The 21,266-nt window shown below is 41.4% G+C and overlaps 1 protein-coding gene across 2 annotated transcripts in view; it reads left to right on the top strand.

The window, feature by feature from the left end:
- Positions 1 to 6,553: 6,553 nt before the first annotated feature.
- Positions 6,554 to 21,266, top strand: part of UBE2V2 (ubiquitin conjugating enzyme E2 V2) — a 33,714-nt gene continuing 19,001 nt past the window's right edge. For both annotated transcript variants that reach the window (XR_009053815.1, XM_057735708.1), the window contains exons 1-2: positions 6,554 to 6,685; positions 19,514 to 19,662. Coding sequence is in view for 1 of the 2 variants with exons in the window: in XM_057735708.1 (XP_057591691.1) it covers positions 6,670 to 6,685; positions 19,514 to 19,662 (165 nt within the window). In the remaining variant the exon portion in view is untranslated. The remainder of the gene's footprint in view (positions 6,686 to 19,513; positions 19,663 to 21,266) is intronic.

Below are 21,266 nucleotides of genomic sequence, written 5' to 3' on the forward strand. Positions count from 1 at the left end.
TCTACATATAAGATCATGTCATCCATTTGTAGACACATGGATGGACCTAGAGACTGTCATACAGAGTGAAGTCAGAAAGAGAAAAACAAATATTGTATAGTAATGCATATATGTGGAATATAGAAAAATGTTACAGATCAACTGGTCTGCAAGGCAGAAAGAGACGCAGATGTAGAGAACAAACACATGGACACCAAGTGGGGAAAGCGGGGGTGGGGGGGGTGGGGGGGTGGGGGTGGATTGGGACATTGGGATTGCCATATATACATTACTAACAAGAAAAAAAATCAAATTGTACACTGAATACATGCAGTTTATTGTCAATTATATCTCAATAAAAATTCTAAAAAAACAAAGCGCCAAAGAAAACAAAAAATAAATAAATAAAATCATGACATCAACAAACAGAGATAATTTTATTTCTTCCTTTCCAGTTTGGATACCTTTTATCCCATTTTCTTGCCTAATTGTTCTGTCTAAAACTTCCCATAATGCATTAAGTGGAAGTGGCAAAGTGGGCAGCCTTATCTCACATGCTGATCTTATGGGAAAAGCTTTCAGCCTTTCACCACTGAGAATGATGTTAGCTACAGGGTTTTCATATGTGGCCTTTCTGATCTTAAGGAAATTTCCTTCTATTCCTTTTTTTTGAGTATTTCCATCATGGAAAAGTGTTGAATTTCATCAAATGCATTTACTGCATGAATTGGGATTACAATGTGATTTTTTTCTTCATTCTATTAACGTGATGTATTACGTGAACAAACTTTGCATTCCTGGAATATATATCACTTAGTCATAGTGTATAATCCTTTTACTATGCTGCTGATTTCAGCTTATTGGTATTTTGTTGAGAATTTCTGTATCAATATTCATAAGGCATATTGGTCTGCAGTTTCCTCTTGTTGCAGTCTTTGTCTGGCTTTGGTATTATGTAATGCTGACTTCATAGAATGCATTAGAAAGTGTTCCCTCCTCTTAAATTTTAGGGAAGAGTTTGAGAGTTTTGGCATTAATCCTTCTTTAAATGTTTGGTAAAATTCACCAGGGAAGGCATCTGATCTGGGGCTTTTCTTGGTTGGGAAATTTTTATTACTGATTCAGTCTTCTTACTATTAAGTTATAGGTCTATTCAGATTTTCTATTTCTTCATAATTCAATTTCAGGAGAGTGTGTGTTTCCAGGAATCTGTCATTTTCATCTAGGTTATCTCATTTGTTAGTGTGCAACTGCTGATAGCAATCTCTCATAATCCTTTTTTATTTCTGTATAATCATTAGTTATATCCCCACTTTTATTTCTGATTTTTGTCATTTGAGTCTTCTTTTTTCTTAGTCAATCCAGCTAAAGTTTTGTCAGTTCTGTTTATCTTCTCAAAGAACCATCTTTTGGTTTAACTGATTTTATTGTTTTCCTATTCTCTATTTTATTTTTCTCCACTCCAATCTTTATTTACTCCTGTTTCTTTCCTTCTATTAGTTTTGGGCTTAGTTTGCACTTCTTTTGCTAGTTCCTTAAGCTGTATAATTCGGTTATTAATTTGAGATCTTTCTTCTTTTTTAATATATGTTTACAGCTTTACATTTCCCTCTTTACACTGCTTTCACTGCATCCCATAAGTTTTGGTATACTGTATTCTTGGAAAATTAGAAAATATCCCCTGCGATTTCTCTTTTGACACAGTGGTTGTTTTAACAGTGTATTGTTTTAATTTCTACAATTTGTGAATTATCCAGTTTTCCTTCTGTTAATGATTTGTTTCATTTCATTGTGATAGAAAAGATACTCTGTATGATTCCAACCTTTTAAAATTTATTTAAGACTTGTTTTGTGATGGCGGTCTATCCTGGAGCCCGTTCTGTGTGCACTTGAGAAAACCATGGGTGATACCGTTATTGAGTGAGGTGTCCAGCTTGTCCATGCTTTTTTCAGTCCTCTGTTTCTTTGCCAATCTTCTGGCTGGCGGTTGCATCCACTATCATTAGTGGCATTAGTGGGGCACTGAAGACTCCAACTTCTATGCAGAACTCTATTTCTGATTATAAGATGCAAAGGAAGAGCTAGTGATGTAAGCCTGATGTCTACTCAAAGAGTGAGGAAGAAGGTGGTCTTCTCCCCTTCTCACTTTTCCTTTGATGATAAAAATGCAGCCCACTTAGTTCTTGGGGTTGAGCTTTCTTTCCTGCCCATCTGTATCCTTCGCAAGTGTCCTAGTCTAATAAATCCACTTCTTTCCTCCCACTTTGTCACTCACTGAATTCTGTGCCAAGACATAAAAAACCTGAGCTTCATTAAGTTCTGAGACCAGTGTAGTTTCAGTTGGAACCAGAAGGCTGATGATTAATATTCCCAAAACATCACTATGTTACCTCACCACCAATCAGAAGAATGTCCATGAGCTGATCCCACACCCTGCAACCCTCACCCCTAATGTTGCCTTAAAAATCCTTCCCTGAAAGAGCATGAGCTGTCTGTTCTCCTTGCTTGGCACCTGTAAGTAAACACCGTACCTTCCTTCACCACAACCAGGTAGGTCGGCTTTGCTGCCCATGAGATGAACAAACCTGAGTTCGGTTTGGTAACATGAGTATTAATTTAGGCTGATTATTTTAAGGCCCCCAGGACTCAGGAAGAAACTCTGACCTTTCCCCTAACTGCCTAAAGATGTAGATAGAGAAACTTTTTCTAGGAAGAGTCCTGGAAGCAGCTGAAAAATGTCCAAAATGAAGAGAATGGCTTGATAATGTGATAACTATTTTAAAGCCTTTATGATTATAATTATGAAGATGAAGCAGAAACTTTTTTTTACTGAAAGTAGTAAATAATATATAGAATATAAGAGCAATGATAAAAAATGTTTGTGAAAAGTGTATTAGAAACTAAATGTGTTGAATAGAGCCCTGAATAAATTATTATAGTGGAATTATTAACAAAATGTTTTGTTATCTCTTTTCTTTAGAAAAGGAATTTAGACATCTAGGAAATGTATGACTTTGTCAGATCCTCCCTCTCAAGGAGTTCTGCGTAACCCCGAGTCATCTCTCTACTTTTAGCACATGCAGTTCACATTATTTCAGTGGTTGTCCATTCTTCCCAGCTATGGACTTAAAACTTCAAACATCACCAATATTACCAAGAATCCCCTAAATAGTGAGGAAAAAAACAACAAGGTAGTAACAACAAATTCCATGTGTATTACCTTGATTTTCATTAATCTCCTGTGTATTTAGATTTAAGAATACTCCAGCTGCTGAATGTGAGGAGGAAGACTGGACCCACTGAATTTGGGCTTAACAGCATGACAACCAATCAATGTTCTAACAGATGGGAGAATTGAGAGTGCCCAACATGTTAATCTTTGCACAGGGCTGAAAATGCTTACTTGCGGGTTTCTGGGCTTGAACAGTCACCTCTCAGTAGGTGGTGAAGAATGAGTCCACTTTCACCCTACAGCTTTCCTGCCTGGACACTTTGGAAAGGATGCACTACACCTGGCAGTCTGGAATGGGCAGCAAAAATGTGCAGACCTTCCCCTGAGAGACTGCTCTTAGCAGAGCATAGCCAGCTGTGATCCCTGCCCAAATCCCAGGTGATGGGATCTGATCAGCCTGACTGAGAACAGGTGAACACCTAGTGCTGGCAAGACACTGCAAGAGGCAGGAAGGGATGATGTTCAGCTGAGATATACTGGGAGGAAAAGAGGTCCAAGTAGAAGCAATGGCCAGTGACAAGGCCCTGGAATACTTGTGAATCTGCACTGCTGGAGAGACAGTGAGGAGGCACGTGCGTTGGATATGAAAGAACAAAGAGGAGAGGAGTAGGAGGTGAGGATGGGCGATAAGGGAGCAGGCACGTGAATGGACCGTGTAGAACCTTCCAGGCCATTGCAAGAACCTTAACTGGGTACAACGAAAGCCACTGGAGTTTTTTGTTGTCACTGTTTTTTGGTTTTGTTTTTTAATTATTTATTTATTTATTGGCTGTGTTGGGTCTTCGTTGCTGCACGTTGGCTTTTTCTCTAGTTGCAGTGAGCAGGGGCTACTCTTCATTGTGGTGCATGGGCGTACTGCAGTGGCTTCTCTTGTTGCGGAGCACAGGGTCCAGGCACACAGGCTTCGGTAATTGTGGCACATGGGCTTAGTTGCTCTGTGGCATGTGGGATCTTCCTGGAGCAGGGATTGAACCCGTGTCCCCTGCACTGGCAGGCAGATTCTTAATCACTGCACCATGAGAGAAGTCCCTGGAGAAGTTTTTTAAAATAGTTTTTATTTTTTCTAGAGCAGCTTAGGTTCATAGCAAAATTAAGATATTTCCCACATACCTCCCTGTGCTGCACACCCATAGTCTCCCCCATATCAACACCCCTGCCCAGATGGTAAACTTGTTACAATTAACACATCATAATCACCCAAAGTCCACAGTTTATATTACAGTTCACTCTCCCTGTTGTACATTCCATGGGCTTGGACAAATGTATAATGACATGTATCCACCATTACAGTGTCATGCAGAGCTTCACTGCCCTGAAAGTCCTCTGTGTTCAGTTACTCATCCCTCTCTCGCCTGTAACTCCTAGCAACCACTGATCTTTTCACTGTCTCCACGGTTTTGACTCTTCCAGAATGTCATACAGTATGTAGCCTTTCTCAGATTAGCTTCTTTCACTTAATATGCAGTAATATGCATTTAAGTTTCTTCCATGTCTTTTCATTCTCTAAATCCTCTCCCCCATCTTGTCCCTCCTCCTTCCTCCTCACCACTGGTAACCACTAGTTTGTTCTCTACATGTGAGAGTGTTTCTATTTTATTACGTTCACTCCTTTGTTTCATTTTTTTAGATTCCACATACAAGTGAGGACATCAGTGTATTTGCCTTTCTTCATCTTACTTCATGTAGCTTAATACCCCCTGGGTCCATCCATGTAGCTGACAGTGGTAAAACTGCATTCTTTTTAATGGGCGAGTAGCATTCCATCGTACGTATATTCCACATCTTCTTTATCCATCCATCTGTGGATAGACACTTAGGTTGCTTCCATGTCTTGGCTATGGTGACAGTGCATTAGTTTCCTACTGCTGCATAACAAATTATCCCAACATTTAGTGGCTTAAAACAACAAACATCTGTTATCTCATTTTCGAGGAGTCAGGAATCAGGCAACATTTAGCTGGGGTCCTCTGCCTCAAAGTCTCTAGCAGAGTGGCCACTGAGGTGCTCGCCCAGGCCGAAGTGTTGCCTGAAGACTTGACTGGGTAGGATCTGCTTTCAAGCTCAACCCCACGTTTGCTGGCAGGCTTCAGCTCCTCAGGGCTACCGCACTGAGCACCTCACTTCCTCAAGGTTCCCCGCCACGTGGGATTCTCTGTAAGGCAGCTGTCAGGATGCGAGCACGCTTCTCTCAGAGGGGGCAAGAGAGCAAGGTGTGCAACCTAGGTTTGGGGCCACAGGGCTTGTGGGATCTTACTTTCCCCATCAGGGACCCAACCTGGCCCTTGGCAGTGGAAGCCCGCGATCCGAACCGCTGGACCGCCAGGGAATTCCCTGCAATCTAGTCTTTTTACACAAAATCTCAGAAGCGATACCCCCACACTTCTGTCTTATCTCCTTCTTCAAAATGAATTTTTCCTGGAGTACAGTTTGCTTTGCAATGTTGCTTCTCGCTGTACAGCAAAGCGAATCAGCCACATGTGCACACACGCCCACTCTCTTTTAGCTCTCCTGAAAACACGGAACCTTCACCAACTTGTGTGTCATCGTTGCGCGGGGCCGTGCCCCTCTCTGCACGCTCCCACTCCAGCACTCGTGCTGCCCAAGCGACCGCCGCCTTGTCTTCGCGGGAAGCTGGTCAGTAAGCCCAGCCCACGCACAAGGCGAGAGGGTTGTGGAGAACAGGGCCTGAAGGCCAGGCGGGGCCATCAGGAGCCGCCGCAGCCGCGGCTGAGGGGTGGTAAGCGAGCGCACGGGGGCGAAGGCAAGCAGGCGCCCGCTCAGGCGGAGCTCGGGCCGCGCGCCGGCGTCGTCCCTGCTGCCGGGGCACCTCCACCGCCCGGACGCAGCGACGCTCCCCACTACCTCAGGAACGGAAAGAGCTTTCCTGACTCAGACCTGGGCTTCGACCACGTCTCTCGAGCCCGCCCATCTCAAAAGGAAATACGAATAAGGCGGCTTAACCCTCACGGCTCTTAAACTTTTCGTCACTCCTTGAATCATCTTCCACAGGACCGTCAACGCCCCTGCCTGCTCAGGGCCTCACGTCACGCGTTGTCTGCCTAACCCCTCACCAACACCACCCTCCCCCGCAACCGAGGGCGGCCCGCTGGGGGCGCTCGCGCACCTGCGCCGACGCACGCCTATGACGTCACACCGGCGCGGGCTCTCGGAACACGTGCTCCTCATGGAGCACTCTCGCCTCGCGCTCTTGCTCTCCGTCTCGGTGACAGACTCAAGTTGGTTCCACGCGCTTAACCTTCAACCTTTCACTCTGAGCTGGCTGCGGCATCTCAGGAAGTCGGAAGCTGTGACGCACCGGAAGCCGCGGGGCGGGAGCCTGGGGCCGGAAGCCGCGGGGCGGGAGCCTGAGGCCGGAAGCCGCAGGGCGGGCGGCGGCGCTCCCGGAAGTGGCGCGGACGTCGCCTACGTGCGGGTGGAGCGTTGGGCTGCAGGAGAAGATGGCGGTCTCCACAGGTCGGTAGCCTGCCGGGCCGTCTGCTTGTCCACTCCGACCCGCGCCGCGCCTCTGCCTGCAGCTGGCGGCCGGCCTGCCGGTGTGGGAGAAGCCGAAGTGCGGCCCCTCGGCCGCCGGACTTCCCGCGGAGCGCAGCCGCAGTAGGGAGAGTCCTGGCGGCCGTCGGGGCGGCGGTCGTGCCCGCGCGTCGGCTGCGCGCCTTGGGGGCTGGGCTGGCCCGGGCCGGCCCGGGGGTCCGGTGGGCGGGGTCCCGCGGGCGGCGCGGGAGCGAGGAGGGGCGTCCGGGCAGGACGCGTTCACCTGGGCGCGTGAGAGTCGCGTCCCCTCGTCGCCTTGACGTGGGTGGAGGAGGACGGGGCCATTCTTACTTGACTGAATGCGTGTTGTCTGTCTTTCACTTAAGACTGAATAAGCGCGAGGCGCGAGGTGAACGCTAACGAAAGAAAAAAGCGACTTCTTAGATGAGCTGTTAAACTTCTCTCGTACTGAATACAATTTTGGTTTCCTATGAGCGCAGACTTTGAAATTGGGTATTAACACTGAGGTTTTAGAAATTTGACCATTAAAAAATTTTAAATTAAAAGTGTAAAGCTTTATTGCTTAAAGCGTTGATGCGTAGGGTCTTTCATTTTTCTAATCATTATTGAAACCAGACTGTAGAACAGTGTGGTCTTGTATTTCATGTCTTCGTCGCATAATAAGATGAACTTTCAAGTCTGTGCTTACTAAACTGGAAGGCTTCCGTGTATGTTGTGATTGGTACTTTCAAGGTAGTACCATTCTGCATTCATTTTAATGAAAAATTACGTCTTTTGTATCTCTTTATTACGCACAGCTGTCAGACAGGATAAGCTGTTTAATGACGTTAGCGTTGGGGAACTATTTCAGTGCACTTGGGGTCTGCGCTAACTAGTAAAGCATGAATGATTTTAAAAGTGACATTTTAGTGTTAAAACTTTGCTGTCCTTGTTATTTGAAATCGAGTGTGCTTGTGAATGGGGCCATATCTTTTTAAGAGTTGTGCTTCCTACCTGAAGGTTTTTGAAAAGTTAGTAATAAACTGGTGTATTTTAATATAATTGATAGTTTTCATTTCGTGCATTTCATTTTTTTCATTTAAACACAATTTTTCTCCCCCCAACATTGTACATATGCAAGAGTGTGGAAATATTTTTAAAAAACCGATGATTAGATTATATTAGTGGCAGATACCTTTTGTTAACCACATTTAGTCATTTTTGAAGTTCAATATGAATTATAAAGAAGTTTCTCAGATGTTATTAGCATATTTATTGTACATTGGAAGCCTGTATTTTCTAGTTTATATTTTAGCATTCTAATTATTATTTACATTCGTTTTACATTTATTACATTTGAAACCTTAGCGTAATTAGAATGTTTTTTAGACAGTTAATTGATGTTTTCTTAAACCACTGAAATTTGTTTTGAAACTGTTGCTAAAAGTTGCCTTGGTCAATTTCATATTCCATTTATTCCTGGTCTGTGCCTTACAGCCTTGACAGTATCATCCAGTTAAGGGAGAGAGGAGTGTAGGAGCAGTTTGGGACTATATTTTAAAACTACTTTTAAATTATACTTTCTCTTCGTTATACTTTTGTATTGTTTACCTCTTGGTAACAAGGGTGGAAACAGTACTTGTATGTTTGTGAAATAAACGTGGTGAAGCTTGAAATTTTAAATTAAATGAGCTAGATGGATGTACTGTACATGTTTTTTAAGCCAAAATATTCTTGATAAAAATTATTGTTCGATAGGCCAAAGGAAAAAAAAAAACACCTGACAGATATTTTTTTATCTTAAAGCATTATATTTTAACATGTGTTATCTAAGTCATATGCTTTTACTCTTTGTTACTGAAAGAAAAACTAGGGGGAAGAATTCTAACTAGACTGAGACTCTAAGCTGAAAGATACTTTACCATACCACTTGGTCCTCTTGTTTTGCAGTTGAGTAAACTGAGGCCTACAGAAATACAAGGTTTTACATAGTTGGTTAGCTATAAAGTCCAGATCAGAATCCGGGTTTTTTACTCTGTCTAGTGCTTTTTCCATCATGAGGAACCATGAATTTGGAATAATCCTGAAATCAGGAATCTTACTTCCTTTTAGGTTTGAGAGTGGCTTTCATACTTCTCTTTCTAGCAGAGTCCTTGTTTCAGACTGTCAGATGTGTCTCATGGTAGAGATCCCACTGGCTAGGTAGGGCTGTGGTAGAGACCCCACTGTGGTAGGTTCCCCTTTCCTAAAAGACAGTCACCTCTGGGGGTCAAGATGACTTCATAGGACATGGCTCAAGAAACATGACTCTGCATAATAGAAGTTTGTTAGTATATTTAGTACCTGTGACTCAAAAATTTAATCATATCTCAGCACTAATAAAAGAATTAGTGTTAGATTAAAAGGTATGGTAGGTCTAGGTAAGCTATATAGGTGGAAAATAAAACCACAGTGAAGCCTGATTACCTTTTCCAGAAGTGGGAAGCGTGTATGCTGGAACAGAAACTGGGTTAGCAGTGTGTTAATTCTAATTCCCCTGCTGCTCTGGTAGATTGCTGTGCCACGCTAGGCTTGCCATGCTAGGCGTGCCATGAGTCTCTCAAGCCTTGCTTTTCCCATCCCTTCCCATGAAAAGGTTGGACTACGTGATTTTGTGTGTTTTCCCCCCTCTTCAGGATGAAGATTTGTGGACATGGGCAGAACTTGGGAGTAGTAATAATACAGATTAGCATGTGTAAATCTTAGAACCTGGGAAAAAAACAATAAAGAGCTGAACTGTAGTAGTCTAGGGTATTTCCCTCTTGAGACTTTACTAACTGGCCTGGTAGATTTTTCTATGTAAGTTAGGAACCTGGGTGCTCTTGACACATGTTTGCTCTTGATGATATTGTCAGGTAATACAACCTTACTATCAGCAGTCCTCCCTTTGCATGGTAGTTTTGGTGGCAAACTGAAACTGTTCAAAGCAGTCTTACTAAGTGAGAAAACTTATGATTATTCCATGACCTTTGAAAATGTTTGCTAGAACATTAAAAAATTCCTGTGGTTACAAGTATATAGGAAAAATGGGAAAAAACAGTAAAACTAACATTTGTTTAGTACACTGTAATTTAAACATGAGAGATTAAGAATTAGAGTGTTTTTGTTTCTTTATAAAATGCTTGTCAAGAGCAGTTTGAACAACGTTTGCCTTTTCTTGTCATCGTCTGACTTCTGTGGAGCAAGCCTCTTTTCCATGCTTTGGTGAATTGTCATACTCCTGAGTTTGGATCTATTTCCAGTCTTTTGTCATTTGTGTTTTCAATGTTAGGAAATACCTCTTCGAGTTTTTTGTTTTTGTTTTTGTTTTTATCAGCTGTGTTGGGTCTTCGTTGCTGCACATGGACTTTCTCTAGTTGCAGCTAGCAGGGGCTACTCTTCGTTGTGGTGCCCAGGCTCCTTATTGCCATGGCTTCTCTTGTTGCAGAGCACAGCTCTAGGCACGTGGGCTTCAATAGTTGCGGCACATGGGCTCAATAGTTGTGGCTCACGGGCTCTAAAGCACAGGTTCAGTAGTTGTGGTGCACAGGCTTAGTTGCTCTGTGGCATGTGAAATCTTCCTGGAGCAGCGATCAAACCCGTGTCCCCTGCATTGGCAGGTGGATTTTTAACCAGTGTGCCACCTAGGAAGTCCTTTACTGTGTTTCTCATTTATTTTTTGATTGGAATATAATAGTCATGATTTTTTTTTTTTGGTCTGCATTTTTAAAAAATTTTCTCTGAGGATAAATGAGCAAAGAGCCAGAACCTGCCTGAAAGGAAAGGTATACCCGCAGATTCAGACCAAAAGTTTATTTTCTTGTTGGGTTATCAGTTGTATTTCATATCTGTATGAAACATATATGATCAATTTACTACTTCTTCAGTGGAACTGGTCATTAATAGTATAAGGTTTTAATAGTTTAAAAATCAATGTAAAATTTTCATACCTTACATTTATTACTTTTTCCCCCTTTGTTTTTTTGGGTTTTTTTTTGGGGGGGGTTGTTTTTTTTTAAACTTCTTAGGGTAGGGTCATGTCTTAGGTTCTGAAACAGTCCTCCAAATGGAATTCAAGAATCCTAAACTTGGGAGGAGCTTTATGAATTACATGGTTCTGCAAGGATTCTGAATCTGAGGATAGAGGTAGGGGGCAGAGACCTGGGGACAGGATTTCTCTTTTCTTCTCAGTCCAGCAGACTCCCTCCTGAAGTAGGCTTGTACGTGCAGGGCAGTGAGCTGGGTTGGGGTGGGCAGAAGGTCGTGCATCACTCACATAGTTTAGTCCCACCTTTTACATCGAAGTAAGCAGAGTGTATCGCTGAGAGTCATCTGTCTGGTTTTGTGGTAGAGCAAAACTACTACTTTATGAAACTTTCGTATCGCCTTTGTCATCTAAGCGCTGCACACACGCTGTGATTTCTGTGTCTTCCTCCCTGATACACTGCTGGCTCCATGAGGGCTGGAACTGGGGTGGTCAGTGCGAGGTCCCGTTGGCCTAACACAGTTCCTCAATCATACTTCACGTTTGCTTTTGGTTACTGGAAATAAATAAAATCACAGAATTACAACAGTGAAATGAACCACATTTTTCTTAGTGGTGGCATTCAGTGGTTTTTCATTAGAGCTGATGCTGTCCTCCCCTCTTCCCTCCTGTCCTCCCTGGGTCCTCATTGCCGCAGGTGAAGTCTGAATCTGCAGGTACACCTTTCCTTCCAGGCAGGTTCTGGCTTTGCTCATTTATCCTCAGTTGCTTTCCCCAAACATTGCCTACCGTTTTCTCTCGCTTTTTCTTGATACTGTCTCTCCTTTTCTTCTTATAGACGAAAGATCTTAAGCACCAGAAAAAAATCATGAGCACACATGCATCCACCCCCTGCTGTCTCAAATGCTAATGAATCATTCTTGCTTCAGATTGTTTCTGTTTTTTGCAGAAACAAAACATTACCAGTACCCTTCCAAGTACTAGGTCCCTTCCTCTTTGCCCAGAGGTGGTTGCTATCCTGATTATGGAGTATTTTCCACAAACACGTTTATACTTTTGCTAGATGTGTATGTACTCAGGAACAGTGTAGTAAAGGTCTGTTGATAAATAGCTTTTTTTTTTTTTTTTGGTTTATTTTTTCTTTTTGATTATGGTAAAGAATACATAACATACAATTTACTGTCTTAACTGCCTCTGTACATTTCAGCAATATTATATATTTACTTTGTTGTGCAGCCAGTCTCCAGAACCTTTTCACTTGTAAAACTGAAACTGTACACTTACTAAACAAGATGATTTTAAAATTTTAGTATTGGTTGATACTTGTAGCTCTAATTCTTTCATTTTAATTGCAGCAGTGTTTTGTCATGGATTATACCATGTTATGCTTAGGTTGTTTATAAATTTTCGAACTAAAATCATGGTAAGTGTCTAGCCCTGTGCTCCAGTCTCAGCAGTGAATGAGCCTTCATCTCTACATCTCCATCAAACCAAGTATTGCGAGACAATATTTGTCAGCGTGGTGGATGGTCATGGTTTAATTCATGTTTTCCCTGATTACTGTTGAGGTTGAGAATCTTTTTCATGTTTATTGTTCATTCCTGTTCTTCTTCCGTGAACCTCCTTAGTCATAATTTTCTTTTCCTTGTTGAATCATAGGATGAATTTTCTATGTATTTTTTAACATGTAGTTATTTAGGCTGCGCCAGGTCTTCGTTGCAGCATGCAGACTCTTAGTTGCAGCATGCATGCAAGATCTAGTTCCCTGACCAGGGATCAAACCTGGGCCCCCCTGCATTGTAGACCACCGGGGAAGTCACACTTTCTGTGCCTCTTTGGTTGAGTTGGTTTTTAAATTTTAGTCAAGTTTATCAGTCTTTTGATCTGTGCTTTTTAAATTTTTTTAAATTTTTATTTTTTATTAGAATTTATATTTTATTTTATTTTAATTTTTTGGCTGCATTGGGTCTTCACCGCTGCGTGCAGGCTTTCTCTAGTTGCGGAGAGCAGAGTCTACTCTTCACTGCCGTGCATGGGCTCCTCATTGCCGTGGCTTCTCTTGTTGCAGAACACAGGCTCTAGGTCTGTGGGCTTCAGTAGTTGTGGCACATGGGCTCAGTAGTTGTGGCTCATGGGCTCTAGAGCGCAGGCTCAGTAGTTGCTCCACAGCATGTGGGATCTTCCTGGGCCAGGGCTCGAACCTGTGTCCCCTGCATTGGCAGGCGGATTCTTAACCACTGCGCCACCAGGGAAACCCTGTGCTTTTTTTTTTTTTTTTTTTAAAGAAATCCTTTCTTATATCCCAAGGTCAGAGGATATCACGTATTTTCTTAAGTCTATATTTTGCTCTTTACATTTAGGCATTTAATATGCCCAGGATTGATTTTTATGTATATTGTGAGATATGGATTTAATTTTTTTTTCCTTAAACAGTCCATTCTTTTCCTGTTTTTTTCTTTTGAAATAATTTCAGATTTATGGAAAAGTTATATGAACAGTATGAAGAATTCCTATCCTGTGTTAATACTGAAGATTTTTGCATATGTTTGTGTGTGTACTCGTTCTTCCCCTCTTCCCCTCTCTCCACACAGACACTTTTTTTTGAACCATTTGAGAAGAAGTTAACAGACATGTATGTGCCTCTTCACTCCCAAATACTTCATTGTGCATTTACTGAAAACCAGGACGTTCTCTTACTTTACAGTGTAGTTATCAAACTCAAGAAATTAACTTTGATACAGAACTTTGATCTGTGGGCCCTGTTCAAATTCTGCCAATTTTCTACTAATGTTCTTTAAAGCAAAATAATAACATATACATTTTTTTTCTGGTACAGGATTGGTCCTCCTTTAGTATGGATTCCTGCTGACTCTGAATGCTGCCTTTATTACGTATCATGTTTTCATATGTGCATGTATCTTTTTCATTAGCCTGTCCATTCCTGCACTAACTTCACATTATCTGAATGACTTTCTTTGGCTGATGAGGAAATTTTAATATCTAGGAAAAGTGTCCCCTCTATTGTCTTTTTCTTTAAAAATTTTCTCCTAACTCTTGCCCCTTAGGTTTTCCATAAGAATATTAGGATTCTGTTCAGTTACAAGAACAATGTTATTGGGATTTCAGTTTAAATTGAAAGAATCTGTAGATTAGTTTGAGGAGAACTTATATTTGCAATGAGTTTCTCATTTAGGCAGATTGCCCTTTTTATTCAGTTTTTGACATTCTTTACTTATGTTTTTTAATTTTCTCCATTGACATCTTGAATGTTTTCACCCACTCTTCACTTGAATGCTTCCTTTTGTGTTGTACCTGGAGAGTTTCTTCTTCATGGAGACCTTCCTTGTCCGTTCTTTGGGGTTGGTTGTCCTTTCTAGGTGCCCCCAGAGGATGTTTTAATTTGTGTTTTGTTGTCTCTTTGTTGTCTCCTCTCAAAGACTGTAAACTTCTTGAGGGCAAACAGAGGTTTTAGTCCTCCTGGTATCAAGTGCCTAGCATAGTAACTACCTCCAGTAGTGGTCAGAGGTTTATTGAGTGAAGGGATGATAGAAGTAATGGATATGACCAGATACAGGGCTCCCAGTGCTTTGGTGCCTAATGTGTGTTTCTCTGCATGTGGTGTTTTCCTAATTTTGTTTCATCCCATTAAGGAAGAAAAGAATGCTAAAACCAAACAAATATTTGAGTCTTAGATTTCTGAAAAATTAGAAAATATTATTAACAGCTTTTATAAATGCTTCTGTTAATACATAATTTTAAGCAATGCAAAATCAGAACATAAGTCCCTGTTTCTTAGACTTATGTTTTAAAACTTTATGGTGTTTTTGTTTATATAGTGAATTTCAACAGTGTGTATATTTTGAAAAATATGTGTTTTAAGTTGAATGCATTCTGTAGTCTCCCTGATTTTTTTTTTTTCTGAAGTATGCAGTCTATAGTAATGGACAGAGTTGTACTCATGTTGAGAAATGTGAATTTCACTTTTGACTCAGCTACTAGCTTGCCACGCTCTTGAGTGAGTTACTTCATGTCTTTGATGTTTGTGAAATGTGGATATATCTGCCCATCATACCTCAAAAGATTTTCCCTTATTCAGGTAGTTGGCTGCGTGGGAAAGTACTTTGAAAAATATAAAATGATGGTTATATTATTTCCCTGGATAGGAGTATTTTGCTTCGAGCACACCCAAGTATGTGATATATGGAAAGGTTCTTTTTAAGAGCATTCAGAACATTTTTGTCAAAGTTGCCCCCACAGTTGGTCATGATGTGTTCCTCATCCCTATCAGGTTTGCGGGGGTGGGGGCATTCTAGCAGGGGTGAGGAAAGTGAGTGCCTTCAGGACTGCATCCTTGTGGCAGCAGTGAGAAAAATGGCTGAGAGCTTGGGCTTTGAAACTTGTTTCATCCCTGCCTCCCCCACTTACTCTCCGAGTTGTTAGGTTGAACCTTATGAAATCACTTTCTGTTGGTTAAAAAGATGTCTGAATATCAGCAGTTTCATTCACATGGCCTAGCCTAGTAGTTTAAGCCTTAATTTTCTTACTTAGTGAAATGGTGATGTTAAAACAACATAAGGTAAAATTTAATACTTCTGCCTGTAAAGCTTTTAGCAAATCTGTCACATAGGCGGTGCTCAATAGATATGTCGATGTTAACTAAGTCAGCTGGTTGGGAACTTGAGGAACTCAGAACTCCCAGTGTGGGACGGGGAAGCAGACACTCAGATTACAGGTGGGGGTTTTCAGGAGTTCCATGTTAGCAGTGTGCTCCCTCAGGTTTATTGAAGGGTGCCCAAGTGCCTGCCTAAGAGAACTCTGCAGAGGGCAGGCACGCAGTCCGGCCGTCCTGTAAGCTGGGTGCCCCAGGCCCTCTCTTCCTTGACCCCACAGCCATGCAGCGTGTAGTGCGGGGAAGGGGGCCCTGTTGCCGACCCAGGTGTCCATGAGGACCAGCTAAGTAGGGCTGGAAAGCAGATAAGACGGAAAAAATTCATTCCATTCCTGTAGAGGTTTTCCTTTAGTTTTAGGTGATGATTCACCTGGTCAAATAGTGTGAAAGGGTGTCCAGTGAAGTCTCCCCACCCTGTGCCCCAGCAAGACAAATGTTATTCACTGGGACATTTAAAAATGGTACTTGATTGTGTTTCATACAGAAACATGTTTGTAAGTAAGGAAAAGAGCAAGTTACAAAGTTATGAGTCATGATCTCATTTGGGGAAAAACATAGAAACCATATATTATTATATATGGAAAATAACCTGAAAAGAAATGCACTAAAATGATTATAGTTATTTCTGAATATTTTGGGGTTTTGTACATCCCAGACTGTAGAACTGGAGTTCACCTGGCACTCTTCAAAACTACACCACCTCATCTGGTTTGTTTGTTTTGGTTTGGTTTTTATTGTTATTTCAGAGCTTTCTTAATTTAGATGGTTGGTTGCAAACTGATATTACATTTGCTTTGCTGTCATTTCTTATGTTTGTGTGGATAGCTTGACAGATGTATTACTATTTAAGGTCTTACTTGGTTTTTTTTCCCCATAACTCAACAAGGTAAAAATATGTGAGTTATAATTGGGAAATTCTTGTTCCTAATAAACACAGCATTTCAGGACTCATCCTAGTTTTTATTTGGTAGTCTTTGTGCTTTTTTTTTTTTTTGGTATTGTGGGAATTAAAGGCATGTAATTAGGAATCTGATAACCTTGAGATTTAAAACTGGAAGCATGTTTTCTAGGTTGTTTGCATTCAGAGTTTTGCTTTTGAATAATATTACTTTTGGTCTTATCTCTTATGAATGGAGGTTCATTGTAATATAGTAAGGAGGAGATTAGATTAGTGGATGCCTGGAGACTTCGGGTTTTGACTTGGTTTGGCAACTAACTGGTAGTTAAGTGACTTTACGATTATCACTAAACTTTTCCTGGTGATAATTCTCTTTCCTCCAAAGCGTTAGCTTTTGGACTGGATGATCTCTGAGGTTCTTCTGGACTTAAAAAATTGACAGCATTTTAAAATAGTTTCAGGGACTTCCCTGGTGGCACAGTGGTTAAGACTCCATGCTCCCAGTGCAGGGGGCGTGGGTTGGTTCTCTCTCTGGTCAGAGAACTAGATCCCACATGGTTGTTGAAACTGAGAGTTTGCATGCCACAACTAAGGAGCCCACCTGCCGCAACTAAGACCTGGCACAACCAAATAAAATAATTTTTTTTTAAGAGTTTCAGTTAGGAAGGGCTGGATATATGGACTGCTTTTTTTTTCTTTTAATGAAGATCCCAGATTAAGGGATTAAAATGTAATAATAGCAACACGCACAGATGTACACACCCAGGAAAAGGCAAGCAGAACTGAGAGAATAAGGCTCAGAGGTGCTGAGAGGCCCAGAGGGCGGCTTATGTACACGTTGCAGCACTCACAAACCAACACCCCCTCTCATGGTGTTTTCTCTTTACAGACATTAGTGGTTGGGTGAAATAAAACCAGCGTACTCCAGCTCTGAATTCGAAAATATAGCTCAATGGTGTGTGTTTGTTTTGAGTCTTATACTTTAAAAATAAAATAGTCTTAGTTGCTGTAACCTTTTAAATGTTAACATTGCCAATAGTTGAGCCATTAGTCTTAGAATTATTTCCCCAAAATGCTGCATAGAGAAATGGTGAAAAGTTTAGCAGTCACTAGGTTTATCACTTTCTTGGCACTTATGTAAAAAGAGACATTAATTTTACATTGTTTAATGTGTAGTTTTGGATGCTCATGAAGGTCACCTGACTGAATTGTTCATAAAAAGGAGGCAACAAAATTCAACACAAATTTAGAATTTTTCTTGGGGAATGATTTCAAAATGGTGAGGGTAACCAAGCTCCTTTAAGATTCCTTTAAAAAGCAACTCTGTAGCAATAGATGTTGGAGATTCTGACTGTACAGCTGCAGGAGAATAGCAGTTGTCCCAGTGTCAGGTGCATAGAAACTTATAGTTGGGGGGCGGGGGAGGGCGCCGCGTTTCCAGGGGCCAGCCTTCAGGACTGTACAGAGAGCTTGAATTGTCACAAAACTTAGATGGAAGTGAATGGAAGTCTTCTGTAATTTTAATTAATGTGACTAAAATGGTCATAATCAACATTTGTTTAAGATGGATTACCTTGTTTAATTTTCACAGTGGTTCTGTGAAGTAAACCACTGTGGTGTCACTTTCATAGCTGAGAAAACTGTGCTGGCGCCCCCTGTCTGGGAAGCAGCAGCCCTGGGGGCTGGCCTTGGGCAGTCCCCAGTTCCTGGTCTGCACCCAGGATGCTGCCTGGGTAGCTCTCTATATAACTTAATCGTTAAGAAAGTGTCTTTGGTTTACAAGCTAGTTTTAATACTCGATCTGCCACTTAAAACTGTGTGACCTTGGGTAGGTCAATTAACTCCTTCAAACTTCAATTTCCACAACTGTAAAATGAGTGCTTTTAGGATCAAATGGGATGATTTATTTAAAATAGCACACAGTGTACACTAAACAAATGGTTATTAATAGTTATTGTAGTTGTAATGACTACTCTTGTTTTTGTGATTTATAACAGCTCCATGTTCATGTGGCCCAAGATTTTCAACCATTTTTTGTGAAGGACAGTACATACAATGGCTAATGTTTTTAAATTACAGTACTTAACTGACTTTTTATTATTTGTCCATAAGGATTACTATGAATTAGTAACTGAAAGAGGTGTTTTAGTTTCAGCAAGAGAGATAAGTTGTTCAAAACGACAGTTGCTTTAAAAGAGATGTCTTTTTTCCTACCTCGTAATTGTGTCTGTGCTTCCATTTGAGTGGGAGGGAGGGAGGGAGAGAGGCAGTACTCCAGAGCCAGAAGGAGAGGGTTCTGGTTTTTTTCAAGACTCGTGCAGTGGGACTGGAGGGTGTTTCATGCTAGATGCTGTTGAGAACACAGAAGACCACAGGGTCCATCCTCTGGAGAGCCAGGCCAGAGCTCCTAGGGTAGGTTGTAATAAAGTGTACAAATCTGGTTGGTTCCAGGGGTTGAAGGTCAGAATGGTGGCAAAGACCAGGTCAATGAGAACAAGGGCGTGAGGACTGTGAAGGGCTGGGAGTTCTGGGCAGAGAAGAGGATTTCTCTGCTAAGATTTTAGAAATAGAGTGATGAGGTCCAAAGGGTCAGAAGTGGAGGTGTGAGAAGGGCTATTGGATTGTGAAACCATTGCTGGGTTGGGCCAGGAGGTGAAGAGCGTGTCTTAGGAAACATCCACCAGGAGATTGGCTCTCCAGTCTTGGACCTGCTGCTGGCGGGGCAGGACCATGGTTACTAGGCAGCCAGCAGCCTGGTTCAGGACCGAGGGTGGGGTCAGTAGTCAAAATAGTACCTCTTAGTGCCTTGTTATAGGTGGAACACAGCTCTATCCTTTAAAGATCATTGAGAGGATGTGCTAACGAAATGGAGCTTTTATGAACTTTCTGGTCATGCCCGTTTATTTGATGCTGTGTTCTTGGCTGAGGAGCAGAAATCTCAGTTATGGAAAAATAATCATTTATAATGATTCCTTTATGATTGATTTATGTCAGTAAAACTGATTAAGAATTTATATCCGTGTTCTGTACTGCTGTTAATGTTTGAAACAGTGCTTTTAGCCTTTTCATTTTGAAGGGTTTTTAGATTCAACATTTTCTGGGGCAGAATTCTTTTTAAAGGGAATTTTTTCTTTTTGGGAAATAATTTTAAAAGGTTAATTTGGAAAAAGCTGACTTTGAATATGTATAGCCCTTACAATTATGAGCTTTTTACATTTACCTTGATATTCTTTTGTATAGGCGTTAAAGTTCCTCGTAATTTTCGCTTGTTGGAAGAGCTTGAAGAAGGACAGAAAGGAGTGGGCGACGGTACGGTTAGCTGGGGCCTTGAAGATGATGAAGATATGACGCTCACGAGGTGGACGGGCATGATTATCGGGCCTCCAAGGGTCAGTGCTATGAATTACATTCTTCCTGTTAATATTTAGTGTCACTTTAGAGTAGGCATTTTATTTTATAATGTTGCTGTTAAAATAATTATAATAACTTTAACTGAAACAATTCCTCACTTTTTACTTATTTTGTATGCATTTATTGATGCTTGATTTTCTGGAGGATTGGGGGAAAAGATTGATATGATCATTGCTGTCAAAGTGTTTGCAGTTCAGTAGAGGAGAAGAAATGAACTCGAATGACAGATACTGACTATGGCACAGAAAGTTCCCTGCGGGACTTTAGAATATGTTTCTTCTAGCTGGAATAATTGAGGAAGGCTGAACAGTGGAGGAAGTTGCCTTTGGAATGAGCCTTAAAGGACTGGCTGGTAGGATTTCAGAAGGTGGTGATGGGGATGGAGAACATTCCAGATAGAGAGGAGAAAAGGTGAGGAAACGGAGGGGTATTTGGGAAGAGCAGTGTGTTTTGATGTAACATGTTACTAACCTGCTGTGTGTGTCACCAGGGTTTCTAAATTGGTTTGTGTTGAGTGCATATTGCTGTTGGCCAGTGACAGTTGACTTGCCATGGAATTGTTCTGGCCTTGGTGTCGTCACCTATAAAATATGTAGAAAAGGCTGATTCTTGCATATCTTCTAGTGTTGTTGGCAACAGACCTATTGTTTTATTCTTAGGTCTTTCTCAAGTTTATGATTTTTTATTTTTACTCAGAATCTTTTTCAGATTGGGAATTTTTTTTCTATGTTGCATTCCTTACTCAAAGGCCCTATTTACTGCACTCCCTGCAGTGAGTCTTTGAAATATGTATTGTGTGTTTTTCGACTTGCTGGAAAGAATACAAATTTGAAGGTTTTTCTTATTAGTCTTTGGTTTTGTACACTGTTTCCTACCTGTGATGGGAGCATTTCAACTGTTTTACTGTTGGGTAGAGTTTAGATTTCCTCTTGATTTTTTTTTTTTTTTTAAATCTAACATTTGCATAGCTTTATTTGTGCTTTTTTTTTTTTTTTTTTGGGGGGGTACACCAGGTTCAATCAACTGTTTTTATACACATATCCCCATATTCCCTCGCTTCCTTGACGCCCCCCCCTCGAGTCCCCCCCACCCTCCCTGCCCCAGTCCTCTAAGGCATCTTCCATCCTTGAGTTGGACTCCCTTTGTTATACAACAACTTCCCACTGACTGTTTTACAGTTGGTAGTATATATATGTCTGTGCTACTCTCTCGCTTCGTCTCAGTTTCCCCTTCACCCCCCGCCCCCTCCCATACCTCGAGTTCTCCAGTCCATTCTCTGTATCTGCTTCCTTGTTCTTGTCACTGAGTTCATCAGTACCGTTTTTAGATTCCGTATATGTGAGTTAGCATACAATATTTGTCCTTCTCTTTCTGATTTACTTCACTATGTATGACAGATTGTAGTTCTATCCACCTCATTACATATAGTTCCATCTCATCCCTTTTTATAGCTGAGTAATATTCCATTGTATATATATGCCACATCTTCTGTATCCATTCATTTGTTGATGGGCATTTCAGTTGCTTCCATGTCCTGGCTATTGTAAAGAGTGCTGCAATGTCTATTTAGGTCTTCTGCCCA

The sequence above is a fragment of the Hippopotamus amphibius genome, chromosome 5, assembly GCF_030028045.1.
Source record: "Hippopotamus amphibius kiboko isolate mHipAmp2 chromosome 5, mHipAmp2.hap2, whole genome shotgun sequence".
Taxonomy (NCBI): Eukaryota; Metazoa; Chordata; class Mammalia; order Artiodactyla; family Hippopotamidae; genus Hippopotamus; species Hippopotamus amphibius.